The sequence below is a fragment of the Rhineura floridana genome, chromosome 11, assembly GCF_030035675.1.
Source record: "Rhineura floridana isolate rRhiFlo1 chromosome 11, rRhiFlo1.hap2, whole genome shotgun sequence".
Taxonomy (NCBI): Eukaryota; Metazoa; Chordata; class Lepidosauria; order Squamata; family Rhineuridae; genus Rhineura; species Rhineura floridana.
Genome location: NC_084490.1, coordinates 6,538,192 through 6,554,906, shown reverse-complemented (window position 1 = coordinate 6,554,906; position 16,715 = coordinate 6,538,192). Strand labels below are relative to the sequence as shown.

The following is a 16,715-nucleotide window of genomic DNA, read 5'->3' as shown; positions in this document are numbered from 1 at the left end:
AAGGGTGGGATAGAAATTAAATAAATAAATGTCCTGAAAGCTAAGCTGCCTTCTAGACACATACTCTCTGGTATTCATTCATAGCAGTTGCCTGATGGCTAAATAGGCCAATATGTCTCTTAATAGAAATGTATCATTCTTGCTTTATGAATCAGACTACGCAATTCGACCCCAGAGGAGGCAGTGATGGCCACCAACGTGGATGGCTTTAAAAGAAGATTAAACAAATCCATGGAGGATAAAGCTATCAATGGCTACTAGCCACGATGGCTGTGCTCTGCCGCCATAGTCAGAGGCAGTCTGCTTCTGAAAACCAGTTGCTGGCAGCCGCAGGAGGGAAAAGTGCTCCTGCACTCACACTTCTGGGATTCCCATGGGCACCTGGTTGGCTGCTGTGAGAACAGGATGCTGAACTAGATGGGCAACTGGCCTGATCCAGCAGGGCCCTTTTTATGTTCTCATCAACTGGAATATAAATGCAAGCCTTGAGTACTAACAGAGATTGTCAGCACTTCAATTTCAAGTATGGTTGATAAAATGGGGGGAGAAGGGGAGAAGGGTCAGGAATGAAAGTGGCAGAGCTGCTCCTTCCTCTTAACCCTACTCTCTGCTTTCCCAGGCATAGAGGTTATTTAAAACCGCTTCCAAACTTCCTTGTTGGTTGTTTTCTCCTGCCTCCTTGAGAGCTTTCAGAGTTTTGTCCAGATGAACAAATTATAGTGCTTTCTGTAATTCCAAGGGGAGATAATTAGTACTTCAGTGTTTGAGTCCTGAGTGGCACTTTTGGTAGCAAACATGTTGGTTTCTTTTTTTTCCAATGTGACCACAATCCTCCACAGTTCCTTCTGGCACAATGAGTTGCAGGCTGTTAATGGATTCCCATAGTAAACAAACACCAACAAGAAAGAGAAAGAAATGGCTTCAATTGCACTTTTCAACATTTTTTAAGAAACTTTGTATAATAAAATGGCATAAGCTTTCATGGGTGACAGAGCTAGCCTTCCAGATGGTGTCGACTACCAACTCCCATCAGCCCCAGTCAGCATGGCCAATTGCTGGGGATGATGGGAGCTGTAGTCCACAACATCTGTAGGCCACCATAACTGGCTATTTCATCAACTGCTGAGTTGGCAGTGGGAAGAGTGAAACGGAAACGTCTCTTAAAAACTGATCAAGGGGAGGCATTCTAAAGTTTTTTAAAAGACGGTGGGTTGTCGTAGTTGACTACAATTCAGTAACAGCATAACATGTAGCATTCACAGAAACATTATCTCCATTAAGCCCCTAATTAATACAGTTCATTTTGTGCTTAGCTATCTTGCAGTCCTAGAATCCACACATGGCATACACCACAGTGGCAGTCATGCCAATATACAGTAAGTGTGATGGCTGGTACCATTTGGTGCGTAGATGGTGTTATTTATCATGATTAGAAAGAATAATTGACATTTAGGTCTGGCATAAGATCTTGTGATTTGCTGCAAACTAGGTGAGATACATTTCTCACTGGAAAGTAGCAATTTCAGGTATCAACCATCCCATTCATGGCACTTATATTTGCATGTCTACCAATGTTGCGTTCTTAATATTATGTGCCCAATGTCCATCAGGGGTTTACATTAGGAAATTGGCTAATATGTAAGACAAAGACTAGTGGTCACAAATCAGATATAAAGATTAAGAACACTAAGAAACTAGTGGGTGATTATTTTAAGCTCCCTGGGCAAAATGTGACAAACCTCAGAGTTACAGTTCAAAGGGTTATTGTGAAGGTAAAATGGAGAAGGGGGAACCATGTACACAACCTTGGGCTTCTTGGAGGAAATGTTGGATATAAATGCAGTAATAGAAAAATTAGTCATGACTTTTGTCATAAAGATACTCTCTATGTTGCTAGGCTACAGGCATACTACAAGGTACTTCCCAGCCCAGCTCAGGTTACCTCTATTATCCATTCCATAAACAGAGCAGAAGAAATATTATCTATAATAGCTCTGTGGCCCTTTAAAAGTTTTCCTTATTAATTGTGCCCTACTGTTCTGGTCAGGCCTCAGCACACTAATGAAGCATTTGGGGGGAAAGATACAACCCAATAGCCCAGCACCGGAGGCAAAGATGGAGCAGATCTCCACAGCCACCATGTATTTCCCTTTGGTGCTCTGGCAGGTTGGAACAAATGACAGCCAAACACTGCAAAAAAGCAACATGCAAAAAAGCAATGAACTTGACTTCATTGAAAGTGTCTGGCAACTTCCTGGCCAGAAAAGCTACAGAGAAGCTGATGGTCGCCAGAAGTCCCATGTAGCCCAGGACAAGATAAAACATGGTGACAGACCCTTCGTTACATTCAGATACAATTTATCTAGTTAGCAATGTCATGTCAAGATCTGGGAATGGGGGAGAGGTTCCTAGCCAAACAGCACAAATGCCTGCTTGAATGAGGGAGCAGAAAAAGACAATAGAGTTGGCCAATTTCAGTTGTTTGTTCTCTCCAGGCATCGGATCAGAGGTCAAGCTAGTAGGGTCTGGAGGGGATGTCCAAAGACCTGGTGAGTCCCTCCAACTCTCCTGTCGAGCCTCTGGGTTCATCTTCATCTGGCATTAGAAGAGCTGGGTGAGACAAGCTCCTGCGAAGGGCCTGGAATGGATTGCAAGAGCTGATGCAAGAAGCTCACAGTATTGTGCTGTCTCAGTTGAAGGCAGCTTCACCACTATGTCTAGGACACAGCTGTTTATTACTGTGCCAGAGAACACACAGTGAGAGGAAGTGAATCTGAAACCGGGCAAAATCCCTCCTTTGCTCAAGGCAGCTCTTCATGATGATTGAACTGCAGTTGATTGGTTGGATAAAGAAATGAAGATCAGACAGATAGAGGAACAGTGTTAATTTTGCCAAAACAAGCATCTAAAAAAGACTCACATAGGAAATTCTCAGCTCTCCTCTCTCCATTCACAAAGTACCAAATCTCTCCCCCTCTTTCACTCCCTCTCTCTCAGACATTTGCCCAACCCCTGGTAGAGCACTCATCACAGGAGCAGGTGAATTGCCCATTCAGGAAATGTCATAAGAACATAACAAGAGCCTTGCTTGAACAGGCCACAAGCCAATCTAGTCCAGCAGCTGTTTTCACAGTGGCCAGCCAGATACCTACGGGAAGCCCACAAGCAAGACCAGCATGCAACAGCAACTCTCTGTCCTTGTGATTACCAGCAACTGGTATTCAAAGGCATAGTGCCTCCAACCCTGGAAGTAAAACATAGCCATCACAGTGTACCCAGAATTGTTAAAGGTACATCAATATTTTTTTTTAGTCTGATTCAGCCTTTCCCAACCAGTGTGCCTCCAGATGTTGTTGGACCACAACTCCCATCTTCCTGACCATTGGCAATGCTGGCTGAGGCTGATGGGAGCTGTGGTCCAACAGCATCTGGAGGCATAGTGGTTGGGAAAGGCTGGTCTGATTCCTCAACCCAACCAGGCAGTTCCTTTATCAAACTGGTTCACAGTCACTAGACAGCCAGACTCACAACACTCAGCTGGCAATGGATGCTGACAGTAAGAAATCAAAACTTGTGCTATCCTATATACTCCACAGAGTGAAGATTCTGCCATTTTCATGTTGAATTTTTCTTCGTATCCATTTTTAAGGCATGGGCCCTCTTGGTCTTTTTTCTGGTCAAAATTTATCCTATCATAATGCATTTTTGAATGTTATGTTTACTAATACATTCCTTTTAATGCACACTTTCCCCTAATGTATGCATGTTTGTAAACATTGGTTGGAGAACTGCATTGCAAAATTCGGATAAGTGCTAATTTCAAAGGATGACTGTTTCTGGTCTCATATTGTTTAGGCAAGTGTGAATTTGATAGATTTGGTTTTAAATGTAAACTGAATCAAATTTTCCCCTATCCCTACTAATCAGTAACTTGTCTTATTGGCTTGAATGGGACTATAGTATGACTAAATTATTCTGGATCCAACCCACTGTAGCCAAGCAAGATACCATCATAGATGTCAGATAGAGGGTTTTGTGAAGGGGGCCTTAACTTAGAAATTTAACAACACAGCTTAAGTATTCAAGTTTGTGTGGCAGGGAAATCTAAATCAGGCTGTGAAAGTAAATTATGCAATTTAGGGGAATATGCATGTAATGTTCAATTCTGATTGGTTGTCCTTGATAATGATTTTGACAGAAAAAGCCAAGCCATGAAAAACAATGGAAGATACAATAACAACAATCAGGCTGGTTCATATTAAATGAATCTCTCTTCCAGCAGGGGGCAGCAGAAGCATTAGGAACCAATAACCAACTTGAGTAATGCGGGGTTGGTCTACTCTTTTTATTTTTTCAAAGCAATTTCAGCTAACTGCCATAATACAGAAATGTCAGGAACTGCCCTACACCAAGTCAGGCCATAGATCCCTCTAGCTCAATATTGTCAACACTGACTGGCAGTGACTCTGCAGTGTTTCAGGCAGGAAACATTCCCAGCACTTTCTGAAGACTCTGTGGAACTTCTGCATGCAAAGAAGATGCTCAATGTGTGAGCTACGGCCCTTCACCAAATCCTTTCAACTTAGTAATTAGGGTTGGGCTCAGGGCCTGAGACTGATCCTGTATCTTTAGGAGAAGAGAAAGTCAGCCAAGTGCAGGTGTTCTTGCAACACTGTAATGGGAAAAACCACAAGGTGGAATTTTGTCTTCCCCCTGCACAACTTTTAAAGATACAGAAGACCTCTTGGAGGCTGGGCCTGGCAACCAGAAAGCTGGAGGCTTCTTGTAAATATTGAACTAATGTTGTAAAGCTTCAGACTGAAGAGTTGACATGGCTTATCAATTTCACAGTTCTCTCAATTCTCACCCCCCTTTGAGATTTGTACAGTCTTCCAGAAATTTATCATTATCAAATTTAAATATCAGAAAGATTGCCTCATCCCCCACAGACCTTCTCAGGTGTTGAGATCGGCAAAGAGGGCCCTTCTATTAGTTCCACCACCTCAGATGTTTGTGGGGGGTGGCCTGGGAGAGGGCATTCTCTGTGGCAGCACCTAAGTTGTGGACTTTCCTCCTTACTGAGGTGCCTCTGGCAACCTTAGTGTACAGCTTTAGGAGAATGCTAAAAATGTGCCTCTTTACCCTGAAAACTGAGATGTATATTTTTAGGACCCATCCTATTTGGTGATTCTGATTGTTTCTTTTTAACACTGTATTTTAAGGTTATTGTAACTAGGCTTGCCAGGTTCCTGGCCTGAGACTGATCCTGTATCTTTAGGAGAAGAGAAAATCAGCCAAGTGCAGGTGTTCTTGCAACATTGTAATGGGAAAAACCACAAGGTGGAATTCTCCCTTTCCCCTCCACAACTTTCAAAGATACAGAAGACCTCTTGGTTGCCAGGCCCAGCATTTAAAACTGAATTCATCAAATTTGCATTTCCTGAAACAATATGACAACCAAACCACAGCCACCCTTCAAATTTCATACTTTTGTGATACAGTTATCCAAACAAGCAATATCTACAAAAATTATATATATTAGGGGAAAGTGTGCACAAAATAAATACGTTGGTGAAAATAAGAGATAAAATACATTATATCAGGATACATTTCCTGCAAAAATGTGTAATTAGTCAAAACTGCATGCAAAAATGTATTTATTAGGAGAAAATGACACTAAAATGCTGAAGAATTTTCACTGCAGGAATGTGGCTAACCAAATGTAAGGTTAGATGAGAAACTGAGAAAACTGAAATTGACAGGTCATTCCATCCCTAATCCAACCTGTCACAAAGGGGGTCTAAATTGTAGCCATCTTGAACCCATCACTAAGGAGCAAAGAAGACAGGAACCTTTTAATTCTAGTGTTGTCTTTTGTGGACTCAAGAGACTAAGATCATCAGAAGTCAATTATCTCCCCTGCAATTACCCGAATGACTGTCATTGATTCTTCCTTCACCAGCTGCAGCTGCTCTCTGAAAGGTGCTTAAAAATATTCCACAATGTAGACTATAAATCCTTCCATGTTTGCTGTTCAGAGCTGGGATGAGGGGTGAGAGGCAGGCAGGGCTCTATTGATTTGAACCATGATCATTTCCCCCTGTTGTAGGGCAGTATTGATCTCAAATCATGGTACCTTGTTTGTCATTCAAGGTATGCCTCCAGTCCTTAAAGATGATGATATGGTTTTCTTTAGGAAGTATTTTAGCAGCAGCAACTGCTGCCATCCCTTGGGGTTTGCTTAAAGTAGTCTGCTAGCATGCCAATGGTGAGACTGTAAATGGGCACAGGGGAATCTGTTTTAAAAAAATATTTGTTCCCAGGATGTTGAGTGGACCTGTGTTGCTGCTTCTCGTGATGCGCATGGTAGATACCATGCAGTGCCCCATAAATGCTCCCCTCCCTGTTCCTCATGAGTGGAATCAGCCTGGAGACCTCCTCATTGGTGGGATTGCATCTCAGATCATTTACATTTTCCCTGAAGTTGACTTCAAGAAACACCCTTCTCAGGAGCTGTTTGACTCTCCATTGTAAGGAACTATCCTCCTTCCCCATGTCCAGTGTAGTATTATTGCTGAAGTTTGAAAATATTGGGCTCAAAGCAGGCCAGATTTCAACACAGGGCTGCCTCTGTAAAAAAAAAGGAAAAGTAGTGCATTAGCCATATGAAACCTTGAGGTTTCTACCCATACACACATCTGTCCTACCATCTAGGCAAGTAAGAGGCAGTATCATAGTTGAAGGACACCTTCCAACTAGATAGAAGCACTCAATGAGGGTAAGGAGCATGCTCTGTGCCCAGAAAAAGAGGCCTGGGGGGCTGCATTTTGCACCTGGGCCTGACAATCCCTTTCCCTTATATATTCCTCTCACCTGTTGCCCGAAGAGGGCCACTTCATTCTCTTGCATGGCAGGGCAAGCCCTGATTCACATGGTTCAAGGTTTTACTCATCAGCCTAATTTATGAAACTCACCTCTGATCTCCAAGACTTGTCATTATCCTCTTTTGCAGGATAAAGGAAAGGGTTGCAACAGAAGGTCCTAGGTTCGTTCCCCAGAATCTCCTGGTGAGCTGGAAGAGACTATAGTCTGAAATCTTAGAGAACCCCTTCCAATCAGTGCAGACAGTGCTGAACTAGATGGACCAATGCTATGGCTCAGTACACAACACCTTGTTTCTGTTTTCAGTTACGCTTGACACCCTTTTCTGTGGCTGTGATTTCTCTTTGCTTTGTTCCTTTTTCGTTGTTCTCTTATCAGCTTTTTAGCTTTTCTCTGTACATCATTACCTCCATGCATTTTGTTTTCAGGGCAGTGACAAAGTTGTACCAGCATGTCTTGGCCTTGGCATTTGCTGTCAAGGAGATCAATGAGAATCCTAAACTTTTGCCCAATGTCACTCTGGGATTCCACATCTGTGACAGCTACTACGATGCCAGGATGACTTACAGTACCACCATGGGCCTGCTCTTCAAATCACATACATTTGTTGCCAATTACAAATGTGACACCCAGAAGAACCTCATAGCCATTATCGGAGGCCTCAGTGCAGATATCTCCTTCCTCATGTCAGATGTATTAAGTCTTTATAAAATTCCACAGGTAGGACCACTGAAGTGAAGTGGGTACAGTCACTGGAGTGTAGAGAAAAACTAGTACACCAGCTGTTTGGTCATGAGTAGCTAGGGATGGGGGAGAAATGCAATTCAGTTCATACTTAAAGGCAATCTTATCTAATTTGCACTTTCTAAAACAATCTGAGAATTGAAGCAGCCATCCTTAAAAACTTGCACTTCTCCAAATTTTGCAATGCAGCTCTCCATCCAAGTAATGTATACAAAATACATATATTAGAGTAAAGCATGCATATAAATGCATGTATTTGTGAAAATAAAATGCATTGTATGAGGGACATGTGCTTTGCAAAAAAAATGTATATGAGGCAAAATTGCATAATATATATATATATCAGGAGAAATTAGCAGTAAAGTGCTGATTAACTGTCATGAGGATGTTTAAAGAAAGCAAACTGATATGGAAACGTGGAGACCTTAAGACTGCAAAAAAAGTGAGAAACTGAGATAAACCAAAATTAAGAGATTCTCCCATCGGTACCAGCCACGCAGGCAGAACAGTAAGAATGAACCACCACGTGATCTTCTCTAATGTTGCAAAGAAGGAAAAAAACCAAATGGAGAATGGCTTCAGTCAGGCAGATGACAGAGGAAGCTCACAAGGCCCTTTAATCATAGTGTAGTCATGAGATGAGATGAGATGAGAGATTAAGAACCCATTCTTCTATAAAGGAATAACCAACTTTACTTCCAATAAAAAGGGAGTGCAAATCCAACACCAGATTTCTGAGAAGCAGTATCCTACTCTCATACTCGGTAGGAAAAAAATGTTTTGATTTAGCTGTCCCTGAACATTAATTTTATATGGTTTGATTTGTTGTTACATTTATTACACCTTTCCTCAAAGGAAGTCAAGGTGGTATAGATGCTTCTTCTCTCTTGTATCTTATCCTCACAACAACCCTGTGAGATAGGTTAGGCTGAGAGAGGGTGACTGGCCTAAGGTGACCCACTGGGCTTTATTACTGAGTAAGGATGTTGCAGCCTCATCTCTTAGGTTCTAGTCCAACTCTCTAACTATCACACCATACTGGCTTTCTATGAATAAACATGTACATTCAGATCTGTTTTTTTATTTCAGCAAATATTCATTGCACAAACACTAATATGCAAACACACATCCTAAACTATCTGTACATTTTCTTTCAGCTCTCATATGGCTCATTTGCCCCAGAGGAGAGCAATACACCTCAGGCCCCTTCATTTTACCGCATGGTCCCAAACGAAGCCCATCAGTATAAGGGGATTCTCCAACTACTTAAGTATTTTGGATGGATGTGGGTTGGACTCTTTGTCGTGAATGATGACAGTGGAAACCATTTCTTGCAGGCCCTGGAGCCGTTGCTTTCCCAGAATGGGATCTGCTCAGCTTTCATTGATAGAATCCCTAAACAAGCTTTGTGGTTTGCAGATGATGACTTCACTTCTATGCAATCAAATATGTTTATACATTTTGTAGACAGTAAAACTAGCACATTTGTTTTCTATGGAGAAACTATGAGCATTTTACTACTGATGATCCTGACAAGTACTATGTATCAAGAAAACTTTGGGAAGGTGTGGGTGATGACAGCCCAGATGGATTTTGCATTGACAAGAATCCAACCTGACTCCGCTTTCCAAGTGTTCCACGGTGCCATTTCCTTCACCATTCACAGAAATGAGCTTCCAGGCTTTGGCCACTTCCTTCAGACCATCAAACCTTGTTGGACACAGAGAAATGACTTTCTGAAGGAGTTCTGGGAGCAAGCCTTTGCTTGCTCATTTCCACATGGCAAGAAAGCAATGAATGTTGATGACGCTTGCTCTGGAGAGGAGAGACTGGACTCGCTTCCAGGGCCTTTTTTTGAAATGCGCATGACTGGCCACAGCTACAGCATCTGCAATGCTGTCTATGTTGTGGCTCATGCTTTCCATGCCCTGGATTCATCTAGAGCCAAACACAGAGCAATGGCGAAGGATGAAAGAGTGGAACTTCTGGGTCTCAAGCCTTGGCAGGTAATGTTTCCACAAAGGCTTACATGGCCATGAAAAGGTTAAGATAAAGTGAGACAACCACTGGCTCCCTAAGTAGGTGGTGAGAAAGCATTAAATGATTTTTGCACCCAGACTCGTGCATATGAGAGACAAGACAAAGAGGTATGGATTTTCAGATTGGCAACACATTTAATTCAACAATCTCAAAGGTCCTGCAAATGGGTCTAAATGCTGTCTGGACTGGGTCAAAGCAGTGCAGGCTCCGTTAAATCCAAGGCATCGGATCCTAATACCGGAGTGTCAGATTTGGGGGCATGCGCTCTACTCCTACTCATTCCTCACTGGCACATTAGCTGTGCCAAGAGAATTCTCACCTCCCCACAACCCCTCCAGCTTTCAGTGGGTGAGCAGGGCAGTCCTCAAGAAGGGCTCCTGCCTCATCCTTGAGCTTTGTGGCATTGAAGGGAAGGTGTGAAGATTCACCCCTTCATCTCCAAGAAAGTGCCTCAATGTGTTTGCCATCGTTTGCCTTCACCCCAATTCACCTGCACTGTCAGATAGAAAAGGAAGAAAGGGGAAATGACCACCAAACATCTCTGGCATCTCCAATGTGACATCGGCAAAAGAAACAAAAACAAAAAACCTGAAGGATTCAGAGCCCATCAGGGGAAAAAATCCTTTGTGGTGCCAAATAAATTGGCAATAAAATCCCCACACTTGCTCAAGGAGTGGTCAGTGGGTATGAGCCAGGATGGACTGAGAGGAAGATGAGGAGATGCCAAACAGGAAGCTGACCTCACTTCCTCCAAAATGAAAATGAAGCCATTTGCAGACAGTCCCATCATCATCTCTCAGGGACTGGACTGGGTGTAAAATGCCCTTTCGAAGCCACCAGCGAAGCTGAGGGATGGGAAAGGGTGCAAGTTCATTGACAAAGCTCTGTAGGTTCCTACTATATTCTATATTCTGGAATACATTAAGCTGTAGATGTTCAGCTTTCTAGACAGGGACTAGATTAGTCGTTCTCAAAGTTTCCCCCCCCATATACACCCCTTGAAAATTGCTGACTGTCATGGTGGAACACTTAATGATTTCCCTGCCTGTTGTAGCAATTGCAATGCACTCTGCTAGGTGCTGCATGATTTTTAATTGTATTTTGATTGCTTCTTTTATGTCTCATATTGTATGCATTCAAATTGTATCATAATAAATTACAATATAAGAAATAAAGGAAGCAAAGTATAATTAAAATCAATACGAATATTGAATGTGGACATGCCACAGACCACCTGAAAGAAGCTTGTAGACCACTGGTGGTCCACAGGCCACAATCTGGGAACCCCTCGTCTAGCTGACTACATAAAACTCTATCATCAAGGAAAAGGGAAAGTTTACATCTCAGCATGAAGACAAACAATATTCCCATATTTGTTTTCTTTCAACTAGCTCCACCCATTTCTTCAAGGAATTTTGTTTAACAACTCAGCTGGAGAAACAATCTCATTTAATGACGATGGGGAAATGGTAGCTGGACTTGATATAACAAACATGGTTATATTCCCAAATAATTCCTTCCGTAGAGTGAAAGTTGGCAAGATGGATCCCAAAGCTCCTGACGGAAAAGAACTCGTAATTAATGAGGATACAATTGTGTGGCCCAGGCATTTTAACCAGGTATGGCTCTCAGGGTATTTGTGATCACCGCTGCATCATCTAGCTCAGGGGGAGCCAACATGGTGCCCTGAAGAAGTTGTTAAAGTACAACTCCCAACAGCTGCAGCCAGCAAGGCCAATGGTCAGGAATAATGGGAGTTGTAGTCCAAAAAGACTACATAAGCTATTCCTAGAGCTCTAGAAATCATAGTGAAGTTGAATGTTAGAAGTTTCAGGACAGCGCAAAGAAAGTACTTCACATAGCTTAACTAGCCCATAATTAAAGTATGGAATTCACTCTCACAGGAGGCCAACATGATCACCAACCTGGATGGCTTTAGAAGAGGATTAGACAAATTCATGGAAGATAAGGCTACTAGCCATGATGGCTCTACCACAGTTGTTGATATTCATCTGAATATCAGTTGCTGGAGACCACAGGAGGAGAGAGTGCTCTGGTGTTCAGGTCCTGCTTATGGGCTTCCCATAGGCATCTGGTTGGCCATTGTGAGAACAGGGTCCTGGAGTACATGGGCCATTGGCCTGATCCAGCAAGCTGTCCTTATGTTCCTAGATGTGTGCTTTGGATGTCTTAAATTTCCTTTTCTGTATAACCTGATCCTGAGATGAATTATCTGTCTCTATGAAAGAGGTACCTAACCTGTGACCCTCCAAATGTTGCTGAACTCTATCTCCCATAATCACTGACCTTTTGGCATGCTACCTGGGGCTGATGAGAGTTATTGTCCAACAGCATCTAGATGGTCACAAGTTCACCACTGCTGATCTGTAATAAAGTCAGTGCCATCAACTACACAAATAATTGAAGAATGATGGAATATTTATATTTTCTGTAGTACTGAACCATGGTAAGTACTTTCCATGTTTTGATTACAATTTCTTTTGGACTTGTAGGACTTAGGAAAGCAGATAATTATTATTTTTTTGCTAATCACACTGTATTCTGCTATTATCTTTTTCTGATAATTTCATTTCTTTTTGCTGTCCCCCAAATTGTTCTCAGTCAAATCACAAAGTGATGATGGTGAGGATGATGATGATGTAGTAATGATAATGATGGGTTAGACTGAAAGTAAACCTCTCCCTTCAAAGGACATCCTTCTGGATCAAATCCAGTATCAGTAGGCCACAGGAAATCAATTCCATGGGAAACATAGGGACATATGAAACGCTTATACCAATTGTAACACTGAGTGGCAGCAGATCTCCAAGGTTTCAGATCAGGGACATTCCCAGCCCTACCTGGAGACACCAGGCATTGAACCTGGGACCTCTTGCATGCAAAAAAAAATAATGTTCTGCTACTAATCTATGGTCCTTTAAGCACAAAAATGGTTTTTTTTCCTATTTTCAATGGTCCATTTAATTAATTTCTCATGGACAGCTACTGCTTTTTCCATGTGTGGATCGGATGATGACTAGCCCAAAATCCATCATGCCTCAAGTCCTGAACTCTTCTCCTGTCTGTCAACAGGTACTGCCCATCTCATTGTGTACTAATCCCTGCCCTGCTGGTCATCAAAAGAAAAAGAAGGAAGGGGAGAAATTTTGCTGCTACGATTGTACTCCATGCCCAGAAGGGAAGATTTCAAACAAGAAGGGTAAGTGATACATTCAGCATCAAATAATAATAATAATAATAATTTAATTTATGTGTCACCTATCTGGCCGATGGCCGCTCTAGGCGACGTACAAATCAGTAATCAAGAGGTCATTCTAATGAAAATTCCCAGGTGATAAATTTCATGAATCTGGGAAAAGTACACTTGGTTAGCCAGTGGCCTATGGATGGACACTGATGGTCTCAAAATGGTGCAGCCACTCTGTGAAGATAAACTGGTCTGTGTCAGGTATGTACCTGAGTGGGAGGCCACATGGAAATGTCTTGTACACCACCTTGATGTGGTGATGGAAAACCAAGGTATATATATATACTAAACCAGGGCTCTCCTACTTTTTTGGGCTGGTGGGCATATTTGGAATTTTGAGGAAGTGCCATGGGTGCGAGTCACAAAATGGCTGCTTTGCAGGGGTGAGGCATGACACAAAATGGCTGCCACATGTGAAAGAGCAGAAAAAGATACAGGACCACAAAACAAAGCGGCATGCCTCCACCCCATTTTTTACAATAGTATATAAGGGTATTTTAAAAGCTTTTAAAAGGGTGTGTGTGTTGTTCTGTTTGTTAATGGAAAAGCCATTGAAGCAGGCACTTATTGTTGTAAAATAAATATTCATTGTTTCAAACATCTTTGAGATACATTTATCTTTTTTGTTTACGTGCCCCTGTATCAGCCACTCACAATGGTAGAAATGGCACCTACTTCAGCCATGGCCACCTTCACTCACAGAGAGGAGCTCTTTGTACATCTCCTCTGTCGAGGATAGAATGGAAGGATAGGTGTTCAGTCCTGGCATCAAATGGTGTGTGGGCACGTATAAGGGGATGTGTTCAGGGTAGGAGGAGCTGAACCAGTACAAATAGGGACTGAGCAGGAAGAGCAGACCTTTCAGGGGCAACATAGGAGGCACTGGTGGTCACACTGGTGAGACCTGTTGGCTATCTCTTTATTGACTTGGACCACATTCACACCATACATTCATCCCACTTTTATTCCACTTTACACAGTCATGGCTTTCTTCCAGAGAACCCTAGGATGGGTATTTTATGAAGGGTGCTGAGAGCTGTTAGAAGACCCCTGTTCCCTTCACAGAGCTACAATTCTCAGAGTGGTTTAACAGTCAGTCACTCTTCCCAGAGAACTCTGGGAAGTGTGGCTCTGTGAGGACAATGGGGTCTCCTAACAATGCTCAGCACCCTTCACAAACTATAGTTCCCAGGATACTTTTGGGGAAGCCATGACTGTTTAAAATGGGATGATAGATAATAATAGATAATAAATGTATGGTGTAAATATGGCCTACTGAATCAGGTCAAAGGCCTGTCTACTCCAGTATCCTGTTCTCACAGTGGCCATCTACATGCCTCTGCTGGGAAGCCCACAAGCAGGACCTGAGTGCAATAGTGCTTTACCCACTTGTGATTTCCCAGCAAGTGGTATTCAGACGCATACTGTCACAGACAGTGGGGGTAGAATATAGCCACTATGGCTGGTAGCCATTGACAGTCTTCACCTCTATGAATTTGTCTAATCCTCTTCTAAAGCCATCCAAGTTGGTTCCCATCAATACACTGTGTGGAAGTAAATTCCATGGTTTAATTATGCACTGTGTGAAGAAGTATTTCCTTTTGTCTGTCCTGAATCATCCAACATTCAGCTTCGTAGGAACCTGTTGAGAGAGGAAGAAAGCTTTTCTCTATCCACTTTCTCCATTGCATGTAGAATATAATAACCTCGATCATGCCTCCCTTACTTGTAATGTCTTTCCAATAGAAATATCCTTCTATACAAAACACACCATACGTTAAGTGGTTTGTGTGGTTTACAGGAGGGAAGTCTGTCCTTCACTGCTTTTGGGATCTTTGGGCCAAAAAAATGGTATATAAATAAACCATCACCTAAGATAACTTAACTGTTTCCATAGCATGAAGCAGACAGAAATCAACACACTATATCCAGAGAAGCTTCTTCTGATGGAAAAACATAAAATCATACAATATAGGGGCCTATAAGACCATCGAGTCCAACTCAATGCAAGAATCCAACTTAAAGCATACATGACAGGTGGCCTCTTGAATGCCTCTAGTGTTGGAGAGCCCACCACCTCTGAAATTAATTGGTTTCATTGTAGTACTGCGCTTAGAAAGTTTTTCGTGAGGTTCAGTTAAAATCTGTCTTCCTGTAACTTGAGCCCATTATTCTGTGTTCTGCACTCTGGGTCGATCAAGAAGATATCCTGGTCCTCCTCATAGAGTCTTGTTTCCAGTCCCCTGATCATCCTCATTGCCCTCCTCCGAACCTATTAAGTATGTCTACATCCTTCTAAACGTGTGGTGTGCAAAACTGGACGCAGTACTCAAGAAGAGGCTTAACCAGTGCTGAATAGAGGGGAACTAGAACTTTACAGATTTAGAAACTATGTATCAGTTAATGCAGCCTAACATAGCCTTTGCCTTTTTTGCAGCCACATCACACTATTGGATCATATTCAGCTTGTGATCAACAACAATCCCAAGATTCTTCTTCCATGTATTGCTGAGCAAAGTATTCTCTACCTTATAACTGTCCATTTGGCTTCTTAGATCCTCTAGATCCAGCCCAGCATGAACAATCATTCTTATTTCGTGCCCGTGTTAGATGGAGTCATGGGATTTGGCATCTGTTTACATGTGTCATGGTCTCTATTTCTATTTTCAGACATGGTTGACTGTTTCAAGTGCCCAGAAGATCAATATCCAAGTAAGAACAAAAATGAATGCATCCCCAAAGTGATAACTTTTCTGTCCTATGAAGAACCTTTAGGAATCGGTTTAGCCTCAGTTGCTGTTTCCTTCTCATTTCTCACAACCTTAGTGCTACACATTTTTATTAAACACAGAAATACTCCCATCGTCAAAGCCAACAACCAGGACCTCACCTATGCCCTCCTCATCTCCCTCCTGCTCTGTTTCCTCTCTTCTTTGCTATTCCTTGGACGGCCTGGGAAAGTGACCTGCCTTCTCCAACAATCTGCTTTTGGCATCATCTTCTCAGTGGCTATTTCTTGTGTGTTGGCCAAAACCATTACTGTTGTTGTTGCTTTCATGGCCACCAAACCAGGGTCCAACATGAGGAAGTGGGTAGGGAAAAGACTGGCCCTCTCCATTGTCTTTTCCTGCTCCCACATTCAAGCAATCATTTGCGCTGTGGGGCTAGCAATCTCTCCCCCCTTCCCAGATTTTGACACACAGTCTCTGACTCAAGAGATTATATCAAAATGTAATGAAGGCTCTGTCATCATGTTTTATCTTGTCCTGGGCTACATGGGGCTTCTGGCCATCATCAGCTTCACTGTGGCATTCCTGGCCAGGAAGTTGCCAAACACTTTCAATGAAGCCAAGTTCATCACCTTCAGCATGTTGATGTTTTGCAGTGTTTGGTTGTCCTTTGTCCCGACCTACCTGAGCACGAAGGGGAAATATATGGTGGCTGTGGAGATCTTCTCCATCTTGGCCTCCAGTGCTGGGTTACTGGGCTGCATCTTTGCCCCAAAATGCTATATTATTTTGCTGAGGCCTGAGCTGAACAACAAGGAGCAGCTTACAAGAAGAAAGGATTTAAGAATCTAATATACCAGTTACATTTATTTCTCTAGTGCAGGATTCCCACATTATGACCTGTGGACCACCAGTGATTCATGAGCTTAATTCATGTGGTCTCTGTCATGTCCACATTAAATTTTCATACTGATTTTTAATTGCATTTTTATTGCTTCTTTTATTTTATAGTGTATTTTATTGTAAAACAAGCTGAATTCTGTGGAATGCAA

At 42.3% G+C, this 16,715-nt stretch overlaps 1 protein-coding gene across 1 annotated transcript; it reads left to right on the top strand.

Annotated features, from left to right (window-relative positions):
- Positions 1-6,357: 6,357 nt before the first annotated feature.
- Positions 6,358-16,515, top strand: LOC133366832 (vomeronasal type-2 receptor 26-like). Its single transcript, XM_061590350.1, has 5 exons — positions 6,358-6,530; positions 7,311-7,602; positions 11,058-11,285; positions 12,760-12,886; positions 15,605-16,515. The coding sequence occupies exons 1-5, from the start codon at positions 6,358-6,360 to the stop codon at positions 16,513-16,515; spliced, it is 1,731 nt and encodes a 576-aa protein (XP_061446334.1).
- Positions 16,516-16,715: the final 200 nt, after the last annotated feature.

What these genes read in the sequence shown, in the direction of transcription:
- LOC133366832 (XM_061590350.1), top strand. Translation starts at nt 6,358, where the DNA reads ATGCGCATGGTAGATACCATGCAGTGCCCCATAAATGCTCCCCTCCCT. An exon ending in GTCTTTATAAAATTCCACAG is followed by an intron (nt 7,603 to 11,057) that starts GTAGGACCACTG and finishes TCTTTCAACTAG; the next exon opens with CTCCACCCATTTCTTCAAGG. An exon ending in GAAGATTTCAAACAAGAAGG is followed by an intron (nt 12,887 to 15,604) that starts GTAAGTGATACA and finishes TTCTATTTTCAG; the next exon opens with ACATGGTTGACTGTTTCAAG.